General features: G+C 40.5%; 1 protein-coding gene and 1 pseudogene across 1 annotated transcript in view; one reads left to right on the plus strand and one right to left on the minus strand.

Annotated features, from left to right (window-relative positions):
• Positions 1–3685: 3685 nt before the first annotated feature.
• CRADD (CASP2 and RIPK1 domain containing adaptor with death domain) overlaps positions 3686–12819 on the minus strand; it is a 226700-nt gene continuing 217566 nt past the window's right edge. Inside the window, exon 3 of the mRNA XM_037845808.1 lies at positions 3686–4404. Within this exon, the coding sequence (XP_037701736.1) occupies positions 4103–4404 (302 nt within the window). The 3' untranslated portion in view covers positions 3686–4102. The remainder of the gene's footprint in view (positions 4405–12819) is intronic.
• On the plus strand, positions 12157–12741 carry LOC119541544 (annotated as a pseudogene).

Below are 12819 nucleotides of genomic sequence, written 5' to 3' on the forward strand. Positions count from 1 at the left end.
GCCCAGATCAGAAGAAAGGCCTGGCCTGCTCACAGAGTTCCAAGCTAAACTGAAAGGTTGTTTTAGGCAAATTCGTTTTGGGGTCCCTTATTATATAACACAAGCTAACTTAAAATTTAAATATGTTTAGAGCAAACAAAACAGGAATCCAGTCCATTGTAACTTCTGAAGAATGTAAAGATTTAGAAAGACTTCCCTTGCAGCATTGTTTATAACAGTGAAAAAGCAACAACTTAAAAAGTCCCTCTATAGGGAACTGGTTAACAAATGATAGCACATTCGTATACTGGGAAGGTATACCACTGCTAAAAATGATGGTTTAGAAGGGTAGCAATGCAGGCGTATCAATTCTTTATAATGTGCCACCAAATTTCAGTCAACACATTATAGGAATGGAACACTGAGCTGAGTGGATCACACATGCAGTGTAGAAGGCACTACATCTTGCTGTAAGGAAGAGATAAAAAGCCAAGAATGACATCCAGAATGTTTACAGGAATGTGCTAAACTTTGCTTTTTGAGGATTTAAGAAGTGCAGAATTGGGGCAGTAAACAGCTCTACTCAAATAATGATATTATTCTAAAGGAGGATCAAGGAAAAAGTGGGATATTGGTGGATGTTTTGTTAGTAGAGACATTGTTATATTCCCATGTGCTACCAAAAATTATAGACTTGAAAGAGTGCTCTAAACACCAAGGATATTACCAATCAGTAGTATAGAAAAATCTATAATGACGTGGAAAAATAGCTATATATGTTAAATAAAAGAAATCAATTGTAAAACAGCATGTAAAATATAATCCCATTTTTGTTATAAAAAGAATATACAGGCATTGGGAACTAACTGGAGGTAACAGACCCAAACTGAGATGTAACAGTGATTCTCTTTGGAAGATGGGAGTAGGAGTAATTTTTATTTTCTTATTCTTGCTCATAGGTATTTTCTCAAAATATTACAATAACATGTATCATATTTGCATTGAGAAAATTTAATTCAAGTTGTATTTTTTTAAGTTAGGAGGCACACTTTCTTGCACATACACACACGCAACACCCCAATCCAAAGAGGAGTAAGCCTTTCTATACACATATATACATACACATATATATATGTTTATTTTTGTCAGTGCCTGCAAATGCTCTGCCACATCATTGCACTCATTCAGAATTTCATTGGGGGTAGGCAGTCTCTGGAATTGAAGAATCTTCTCCCATGCAAGGATATTATGGATCCCTTGCAGGCACATCACCTACTGGATTCTCTTGGGAGGTAGACAGATACCATGTAGCATCACTCTTTACAGTCCTAGGGTCAAAAGCAGGCAGTGATTTGGTATGCTTTGTTCTTCCTCTTTGCAAATCTGCAAGAATGTGAACAGGCCCAAGCCGTTTCTGCTGCTATTTGATGGTGAAGACACCCTGTTCCTTAAGGGCAATGTCAGAGCTCTCCAATGGTCCCCTCCACCCAGCCTGCCCAGTCCATCACAGGCTCATTCTTCATAAATGGTCCCTCACTGCTGACAGAGCACAGAGGAGCCTTTGTACATGACTGATTCCTTATGAATGGTGGGACACCTGACCCAGCTAACCATAATCCACTTCTAAAATGCAATCAAGTCACACACAGCAGAGCCCAGCTATATTCACTCACCCATAAATGTGACTCTGAGTGGTGAGAACAAAAGCCAAAGCAACTCTCTATTAGGAAACTTGGGAAGAAAAGCAAAGTAACAATTTTAAGGTTCAAAATGATATGAGCAGTTTACTGAAAATGCCTTAGAAGAACAGTCTCTCATTGGGTGCAGTGATGTGTTAAAAGTTTGAGAATTTTGCAGGACAATGATTTATTGGCTGGTATTCCAGTTTGCTAATGCTACCATTATGCAAAATATCAGAAATGGATTGGTTTTTATAAAGGGGGTTTATTTGGTTACAAATTTACAGTTCTATGGTCATAAAAGTGTCCAAATTAAGGCATCAACAAGAGGATACCTTCATTGAAGAAAGGCTGATGGTGTCCAGAACACCTCTGTCAGCTGGGAAGGCACATGGCTGGCATCTGCTGGCCCCAGGTTGTGTTTTGGCTCCTCTCTCTCAGCTCCTGTGCATCCTTACATCTTTCTCCCAGGTTGTTTCTCTCTAAGCATCTGGGGGTCTTCTCTCAGCTTCTCTAGGGGAAACTCTGGGCTTTATCTGTTAGCATCTCCTTCTGTCTGCAACTTCAAGCATCTCTAAACATCAGCATCTGTATTGGCTCTTAGCTCTTTTAAATACTCCATTGAACTAATTAAGAACCATCCTGAATGGGCGGGGTCCACACCTCCATGGAAACAATTTAATCAAAAGTTTCACCCACAGTTGTGTGAGTCACATCTCCACCCAACAAGATTGGACTAATAGATCATGGCTTTTGTGGGGGACATAATACATCCAAACCAGCACAGCCGGGCTACAAAATGGAAAATTAGAGCTTATAAGGCCAGTAGGCTATCCTTTTGAACTGATCGTTGAATGGATGAATGAATGAATTATGAAATAACTGATCCTGTAAATAAAGGGCATATGGTTCCAGACATCTGAAAGGATGTTATCAACACATCACTGTTATCTTTCTGAGCACCCCCTTCGTGTTTAACTCTACCATTCCATACACTTAAGCTGCTATGGAGAGAGGTTGAAAGTATAATTTTTTCACTTTTGAAAAAGATAGGTTAGGATTAGGAAATAAATTCCCCAATCATTAAAAAGGCCATATCACAGATTGGGAACCTTCACTTCTCCCTCTCTTGGTTGGACTCATTTACACACTACTCAGCTTTGCCTGTGAGCCCCAGGTTTTGCTACATTTCCAGCTACTGTTTCCTGAAAGTTGAGTTTGGGCCTGGCTCTGGATGAGCTCTGGTAAATGTATGTCTACCTTTAACCATCACAACAGTCTGGGAAGTGAGTACAATCATTTCCCCAGTATACAAATGAGGAAATTGAAACTTAGAGAGGTTAAGTAACTTTTCCAAGGTGGCAGAGCTAGTTGGTGGAAGCCAGGACTCAAAACTTCTTAGATGTGCAAGTTAAGAGAGAAGGAGAGGAAGTGGCAGTTGGAAAGGGCTCTCCAGATCAGTGCTCTAAAGACACATGTTCTGACTCCATCCCGGGCTAATCCCTTAATCTCTTCGCAGACCACGGCTAACCACTCTTGCTCACCTACTTCATTGGAGTGCTGTGAGGTCCAAATGAGATCACAAATATGAAAAGCCTTGAAAATGGTAAAGCATTTTACAAACACTGTGTATTGTTATTAATAAAAGGACATAGACTGAATCATATGCCTTAGGAGCACACTTCAATCATCATGGCTTCAATTGAAACACCACATCCCTTTTGTCCCCTAACTAAATTCTTTAAATAAACGGCATAGGATTTTCTTAAGCAATCTTGTAAAGATGAAGGGCTCAGATATGCCTGCTGGTACTTGAACCAGTCTTTGTAGGGAGTTTTAGTGTCTTAAATTTAATACAGTCATCCTGCCTGCCCTATTTATCTTGCATGAAGAAAGTAACAATTTCATGGTTACTATCTATTACCTTCCAAAGAAACGACTACTGTAATTTTCCACCCTTAATCTATGAAATACAAGCACAAGAAAAAAAAATACATTCTCATGAAAGGGACACAAATATATGCAGCAATTCACATTTTATTATCATTATCCATATTAATAGCAAAGCTGACAGTTCAGTTCCCAGGCAACATAAAAGCAGATGTCTTATATATAGGACACCTGCACGTAATGCGATCACATGGCATTTTCTTTTAAGCTGCTATGGTTTCCAGTTTGTCAAAAGGCAACCACACAATTAAAAACTACACAATTACAACATAATCTTCAAGCAATTAAAAACAATGAATCGTGGGGCCAATGTGGGAGATCTACTGAGTAATCTGGCCTTTCAAGTAATGTCAAGTGGAAACCCTGTTGTCTGCTTCCACCTAAGAATCACTAAAATCAAAAATTTTAAAATAACCACCTGCTCTGAGGGACAGTCAGGACTCAGCACAGGTGACTGGGGGACACCCTCACTGGTGGGGTGGATGGAAACACCGTCACTCCAGCATGTGCTGCAGCACTGAGCGGTCCACCTCTGCGGCCACGAGGCCCTCCTGCAAGCTCCGGAAGGTGGCCTGCTTCCCGTGGCACTGCCGCCACCGCACAAAGGCCTCCACGATCTGCGACTGCACGTTGTGGGGGTGGTTGGCTTTACAGCGGTAGATGTCCGTCTGGGACAGCCCCAGGGACAGCACCATGGGCTCCCACTCGGGGCCCAGCCGCTGGGCCAGCCGGTTAAGCTGCCGGTCCGAGGGGGAGCTGTTGAGGATGTGTGGTGGGATTCCAGTCATCCCGTCATCTGGGGAAGAAAAAGACATGAAGGAGCAATGAGTATGCAAACACATCAAACGTGGGCAGAAATGAGAAATGATGGGAGAATGAGACAGACGGTGTGGGTCAACTTTTCCTAGACTTCTTGGGGGCTGCTCAGTACAATGCCATATATATGATAAAGAAATGGAGTTTAGCATCTATGAAAATGTTTATTACAGAAAATTTAAAAACAAGAAAATAAAAATAACTCGAAATCCCACCAGAGAAATACACTAATGATAATATTTTGGTCCATTTCCTTTGCATTTTTTATATATACAACATACATTTGGGATCATACTGTTTTAAAATATGCCTTTTCTCACTTCAATATATTTTGCCAGAGGGACCAAGCAGGGTGTTCTAGGAAATGTAAGAAAGCCTGCACGCCCCCAGCACCCTCTGGCACTGGTCTGTGGGCCCAGGGGTGGGGCTTGAGCCCAAGGCAGGGAGTATTCCTCCCCATGGCGGGGGTGGCATGCTGGAAGTAGTGGGCAGAACCAGACAACTATTCTCTCCTGATGAACTTAAACTTGAAGAACTACCAAGAAAATGTGCAGTTTCTAATAGAAGCAGGAACCGAAGACCTGCTGGAAAAAAAAAAAGTAGAGGCCAGGAGGTAGCAAGAAGAGAGGATAGAGTTCCTTGTTAGCCACTGGAGTAGAGTTACCATCCTGGCAGAGCCCAGAGAGGAAAAGAGAGCATGTGCTGCAGGGGGGCAATGAGAGAACCAGACCTTTCACTTCCTAAACTGGATTCCAGCCTCCAGCTGGCTGAGGACGCCTGACACTGAGCAAGTGATTATAAACATGCTGAGCAGGTCAGGCAGAAGGGAGCCTAACCTGGTCTGGGTCAGAGAAGGCCTCCCAGAGAAAGGAAGGCAAAGCTGAGGCCTGAAGCACCAGGAGGAGCCACGTGGAGGGGGAGGACAGGGAAAGCATGTCCTGTGCAGAGGGAACTGTATGTGCAAAGGCCCAGAGGCAGGAGAGCACAGCACATTCAAGGAAGTGAGAGATGTTCACAGTGGCAAAAGTTCACAGATTGAGAGTCTCCAAATATCCAAAATTATGGAGCTTGTACTTGATTAGGCAGGGACTAAAGCCAGGTTTTCATTCTTCTGATTCAGACGTTTGTTGGATAGATACAGCACAGTGTACTCTACCTCCTGTCCATCAGCATCACAGGGATTTGGGTCAATCTCACCTCAAGCCCACTGTTTTGATTTATGAATTCAATAGGAAAGCAAAAGGCATCCTAGGAGAATGGGTGAAGTTTTCCACAGGAAGTGTCTTTAGCCTCTAGGCAGTTGCTAACACCTTAGGCATGAATTGCAAATTGTCAAGGACTCTCGTGTTTGTCAACATTGCAACTTTTTAAAATGACTAAGACACTACCAACAAAGATTTTGTATTAATTATAATGATTTTATGGCTTTCAAAACTATGGGGTTGTTAAAAAAAAATTCAAGCAACACAGAAAAGTACAAAGAAGAAAGCAACAAATCATCCAATTCCACCAATGTATTGGTGACCACCATTCTGGATATCTCTTTACACACATTTTCTGTTAGAGAAATAGGTAGATGGCAATGATTTCATTAAAAATCATTATATAATAGCTTTTCTCTAATAACTATTAAATTTGCCTTATTTAACACATTTGCCTTATTTTGCTTTAATTTAACAGAAGGAAAGAAGCAGCTGTGAAAATAAATGGCTTTCTGACCTGCAGTTAAACACTTTTTTTAAAAACATAAATGATTTAGGCAGAAAAAAAAGATTATTAAAACCTAAGAGATTACATACTTTCATATTAATGCTCAATATAATTAACACTTCCCATTTCTTCTCCCTTTCCTCACACTTCCTGATTTTTTTAGCTTGGATTATTTTTACATATTATTTATACTCTGTTCTGTAACCATAATCCCCTCAGTTGTTTAGTCTTAAAACTACACTATAATGGCTTAAATGCTCACCAGTGTTTTTTGTTGTTGTTCTTATTTTTTTTTTAACTGAGGCTTTCAACTCCTGAGTTTGTTATTTTGATTTGATTAATCTGAATCACTTTCATCTTAGTGTGATTTTTTCAAGAAGTGTTTATGGATTACTATATTCCCTAATTTCTTTTAGGTCAAAACTGTCCATTAATTGCCTTGACTCTTGAATGATGATTTAATATTTATAATAATATTTTTATAGTTATATCACTTTAATATTTTATATTATTTTAATATATAAAATATAGTTATAATTTCATATTTTTCATAATTATTCCATTTACTTATTGCTCATATTTTATGTTAGGGAATGTTGGTGTAGAGAATTTCGATAACAGCTGGATCATTGTTCATTTTATGTAACTTGCTTTTTCTGTCTGGAGTCTAAAATACTGAAACTTTAGACCAGGGTATATCTTTGTCATTCAATATCTGCTTTTCCAGGTTATGCGGCATGACTTCTAAACAAAGATTCAGTTCCTCCTTTCTCTAAAAAAAAAAAAAAAAAGAAAGAAAGAAAGAAAGAAAAAAGAAATCTTTTTCCAGGTCATAGCTCTGCATTCTTTCCCTGGCCCATCTGTTAGATGCCTGTGCCTACCCCCCGTGGCTGTCCGGCTGTCCTTCCTCTCTTACTGCTTTAGTCCCCTTCCTGTGATTATCTCACACCCCCACCCCTCTGTGCCATTCATTTGATTTTCAGCCATGTCTATTCTGGTTTTCCCTGGTTCTAATCCATTTATGTGCCTTGTATGGTATTTGTGTTCTCAATTTCCTCAACCTATCTTTAAAAAAACACAAAAAACCCTTTCTGTTGTTTTATCATGATTACATTTTGAGGATGGGTTTTTTTGTTTGTTTGTTTTTTCTGAACGCACACTGAATCTCCTAAAGCATGAGCTACTTATTAGGTTGAGTTTTCGTGGACTGGGTTTTCTTTCTGACCAGACTGGTTATATGTTTAGTTTGGCAAGATGTGTTCCTTTCTTTCATCCCTCTACAAGGCATTTTCACTTTGTTGTCATGACACTTCTCTTTGTCTTGTTCATGCTTAAACATGACCGTCTCTGCCCAGAACATTTCTGTTTGCTCTGTTACAGGGGTTGATGTATCCTAGACACTCTCCTCCCTTTAGATGGGGCCAGGTGCCTCTCTCCCTATTAATACCCTGGAGTTTGGCGGTGGCTTTCCATCCACTTGGCTGTGCCTGAGATCCATGGGAGAGGCAGGACTCGCTGGCCTGTCCTTGCTGGGGTAAGGGGGTTATGCTCTGCTCTCCCTTTTGGAAGTCAGTTGCATGTCTTGTACTAGAGCCTGCTCTGCCTGGCCAGGGCACACCCATTCTTGTGGTCCCCTTCCTGTAGCTCACTCAGCGCAGAAGACGGCCTGCCCTGGGTCATCTTTCTGCCTTTGTGGAGGGCTGTTCTTGACATCTACCAAGGCCATGGGCTTACCTCCTCAGCCAGTAGGACGGATTGAATTGTGTCCCCTAAAAACATGCCCAAGTCCTAACCCCTGGTCCTGTGACTGTGAACATATTTATAAACAGGATCTTTGGAGATGATACTAGTTAAACTGAGGCCAAACTGGATTGGGGTGGCTTTTAATCCAATATAACTGGTGAAATTTGGTCACAGTAAGACAGAGACAGACAGATGGAGAGATGGCCATGTGACAGAGGCAGAGTCTGACGTTATGCCACAAGCCAAGGAACACCACGGACGGCCAGTCACCCACCAGAAGCCAGGGGTGAGGTATGGAATGGATCCTCCCCTTTAAGAAGGCGCCTGGACCTGCCCACACCTTGATTTCAGAACGTTAGCCTTCAGAACCACGAGATAATACATTTCTGTTGGTTAAGTCAACTAGTCTGAATGTTTTGTTTCAGCAGCCCCGACAAACCAAGACAACCAGCTGCTTTCACACTGAGCTGTATTAGTGGGCATCCTCAGGATTTTGACACCTCACCTTCTTTCCCCAGCACTGCTTCTGAGCAAGTGGGGGGCAGGGGGTGGTTCCTTCCTCACCTGACACTTTTCAAAGGACATGGCATCAAACTATAACCTGTTTTTTGTTTGGGTGCTGCTGGGGATTTGGGGCTAGGTTTGTTTTTGTCTTTAACTGCTTTTTGATCCTTTTTATTGGATCTTGGGGAGGGAACATTTTTGATTCTGCTACACTCTGTCATCATTCTCTCTGACCCCTTTCCAACTATTAATGCAACATATGTTTTGGGTCAATTATTTGGAAGTAAGGGTAGAATTTGCTCTCCTTCTTCCACACTTTCAAGGACATATACCCCTTAGGAATAATGCCACATAACCAGATGCTGACAAGTCTGGGAGTCATATCTTTGGACATGGGCTTTAACAAAGACAACTGGTACCTGTGCACTGCTCCCCCAAGAGCAAATTCAGTCCTTCGAACTAGACACCTGTGTCCATATAAAGCAATAATAAAGGCGGTTTGTACCATCTGACTTTTATTTGGAAAAGCATCCTCACGGGGCCCTTTCAGCTTGCGAATTCTGCTGAATACAAGGTTAGTTAAAAATGAGAGTCCTGAGACCTTACTGTCAACTCACAAGGATACACTACATAAAATAAGGTCAAGCTATAATTTAATCCATTGTAGCCATCTGGCAACTGTTTCCCAAAGCTTAATGTGCACCCCACTAGTGGGATGGATGCAAGAGGATAACAAATGGAAAATTTTGTATTCTAATAGCAATGTATCTATTTTAATGATATTAGAAAAAGTATAAATACCATTTCAAATCCATGATTACAAGGATAAAGATAAAAAGTGAATAAATTAAAAAAAAGTGTTAAACAGGTGATACAGGTAGTACACAGACACAGCAAAAATTATGCAAGTGGAATCCAAGTGACTGAAGTTTGGGAAGTTCATTGTTTCTCAACACTTCAGGCAGGACAGCCTGTTGTGCAGGGCTGACCCCAGTTTACTGGGGAGCAAGCCTTCAGCATCCCTGGCCTGCACCTACTAAGTGGGGTAGGCAGTTCTTCCCCAGCTAAGAACCAACACACAGTGTGGCATAAGAATGTCCATCCTGGTTTTAAAAATATTAAGCAGAAATTTAACTTCTTTTATACTGACAAAGCACTCTCTCTTATACAGATCCTAAATCTTTCATGCAATCCTTTAATCCCATTCTCAGTGAAGTTAAAACACACCTGTTTTCAAAGCAGCAGCATACTCTGAGAAACCCATCTGCAATAAAGCCATGAATGCACTTGAACAGATGAACCCCTTCCCGCACTGTCCATTCCCTCAGTCCCTACTTCCTTTCCCAGCTCCTTTGTGGTCATTACATGAGTGAAAATGGTATAGTGTTTCCCCTTCCTTCTCCAACGATTTCTTCTTCCCGCACACCTAAAAATCTCCTTTCCAATCCCTACTGCATTTAGAGTCAGATCTAAAATTTCACATGGAACTTTTCTATGTTTCAGTTACATCACTTTTGTCTCCCAAGCTCCTTACAGACAAAGACCATGTCTTCTACTTCTGCAATCTCTTCCCCCATCCTCTGGACCCTTGCTGAGCAAAAAATGGTACTCAATGTGCACTTTTTGAAGAAAAGGTGGTATTCTCAAAACAAAAAGTTCCTCCAAATCAAGTTTCTGACTTTTGTTTGTTTGTTTGAAAGTAAAGCCATCTCTTTCAACAAATCTCTGTGCAGACAGCACTCCCTGGGCTACTCCTGGCTGGAAGGACTTTCTCTGAGTGAATGACAGTCCCCAGGCCTAGAGTCCCATCTGATCAACCTCTTCTTTTTTAACCTGAATCCTATGATATGTGTCCACCTTAAAGATGACCTGAGAAGACGAATCATGCACGGCTCAAAAGCACAGTGCAGAGGCTGAAGGCCAAGGACTAAAGAAGAGACACAGCAGTCAGGTACATGGCTGCAGAAGAGTCAGAGGAGTCTGCAGTCAGGGGTCTAGAATAACAGAAAGGTTTCTTACTCTACAACTCCTCTTTTAACATCAGTTATCTTGTGATATGAGTGGAGATATCATAAGCACATTTGAGATCTTTATAAATGTTCTTCATAAAAGTGACTCAGTTGGAAGCAGGGTAGCACTTTTAAAATATATACACACTCCTTTGGAGAGTCTAGTATTATACAAGTCACCTGAAGTCGCTGCTGCAGTGAGCCACTGTTACTGATGGAAGTAGCATTTATATTTCCAACATCATAAAGTCTATCAATTAATTCAACGTATCAACAAACTGAAGAGAAAAGTTATTGTTATCTTAATAGATGCAAAAACCCCTTAGGATTAAAAAATAAGATTTCTGCAAAAAACTAGAAATACAGGGAACTTTCTTAACTTGGTAAAGATTGTAAAGAAAAATACTTCAGCGTGGAGGAATCCACCCTTCCCAGCTCTTTGAGAAACTGTCGGTTAGATGAAAAACATTTGGGAGCTCCCACCATGGCTGGGGTTTAGTTCAGGAGAAGAAATTTAAGCAACTGAGAGGAGAGAGAGAAGATTCCATGGAGGTGGAATATGAAGAACACCATGGACTGCTGGCAAGCCACAGCTTTCAGAGGAAGCATGGCCCTTCAGATTCTGGACTTCTGGCCCCCAGAATTAGTTGCTTTTCCTGATATGGTTCCAAAATTTTGGATATACAACCCTATTTAGGGTCTGCATTGCATACAGGTATGTGACAAATACCATGGAAAGGAGAATGAGTAAAACATGAAAATCAAGACATCAGGCCAGAACAAAATCCACTTGTTTTTCTGGTGCCTAGGACAAGAATTTCAGACACAACTTTGCTTTCTGGAGGATGCTATGCATTTCCTTCTGTTTTTCTGCTCTAATCACGGTCATTTTCCACAAAACTATAACACTGTGTTAGATCACAATATTGGCACAATATATTCCTTTTGTAAAAATCACCTTCCTCGTGATAGAAAGTCATCTTGTGATTAATGGATTACCCAGCACCACATATATGTTCAAGTGTTAAAAAGATGCTGTTTTACTCAAGAAAAAAGGTAATACCTGATTGGGACCTCAGATTTCTACAGGAGAGGTAGAGGCTTCTATAATTGACCATTGGAAGAACTAAAAATACTGCATTCCTTGCAAAGCATTCTTTTTCTCATTTTAACATAGAAAAGAAACTGTCTTCCCATTATCTGATGAACATTTGATAGAATACTTTTGTTTGTTTTTACTGAAAGTAGTTAGATTTTTTAAATGATTATACATTTCTAGTAGATATTTTGGATTTGTAACTCAGAACAGGTTCAATTCTTTCATTATATATATATATACAAAATGAACTACATATGCCTTTCAGTTGTGCTGATAGTATCTCTATGAAAACTCTTCAGAATTATCTTTAAAGTGGAATATATGCTTCACCTAGGACTCAACATTTCACCTCTATATCTGTATCAAACATATGTGCACTAAAAGATATGTAAAAAAAATTCCTAACAAAGTATTTTATGATAGCCCCAATGTGAAAAAAATATCCATCAACAGTAGAATATATAAATAAATTGTGGCTGTCCAAACCATGGAATAGTACACCACAATGAAAACAAATAACAGCATGGATCTATCTCACTAAGATAATATTGTACAAATATCAGACATGTGAAATACCTAACTGCAAGAACTGCTTGTTTAAAATTCAGTTACATTGGGTCTGTAGGAAGAGACGTGGGGCTTCAGTCTTTTAAAAAAATACAGTGAAATGACTTCCAAAAGAGCTCTGGTCATTCTGACTAAAGGAGCAGAGGAGATGGAGATGGTCAACCTTGTGGATGTCGTGAGACGAGCTGGAATTAAAGTCACCATTGCAGATTTGGCTGGAAAAGAGCCAGTACAGTGTAGCAGAGATGCTGTCATTTGTCCTGATGCCAGTCTTGAAGATGCCAAAAGAGAGAGACCATATGAGGTGGTGGTTCTGCCGGGAGGTAATCTTGGTGCACAGGATTTACCCAAGTTTGGTGCTGAGACAGAGATATTGAAAGAACAAGAAAAGAGGAAGGGCTTCATAACCAACATCTCTGCAGGTCCTACGGCTCTACTGGCTCATGAAATAGATTTTGGAAGCAAAGTTACAACACACCCACTTGCTAAGACAAAATGATGAATGGAGATCACTACAGCTACTCAGAGAACCATGTGGAAAAGGATGGCCTTATTCTTACCAGCCAGGATCCTGAAACCAGCTTTGAATTTGCTCTTGCTACTGTTGAGGCACTGAAGTGGCAAGGAGGTGGCTGATCAAGTGAAGGTGCCATTTGTTCTTAAAGATTTGTGCAGAAATATATAATAAAGAGAGAAATAGGCTGTATGTAATCTGTTCTCACTGTGTAACATGTCAACAAAAATGGCTGGTTCATGTGCAGAG

Source organism: Choloepus didactylus, chromosome 8 (assembly GCF_015220235.1).
Source record: "Choloepus didactylus isolate mChoDid1 chromosome 8, mChoDid1.pri, whole genome shotgun sequence".
Taxonomy (NCBI): Eukaryota; Metazoa; Chordata; class Mammalia; order Pilosa; family Megalonychidae; genus Choloepus; species Choloepus didactylus.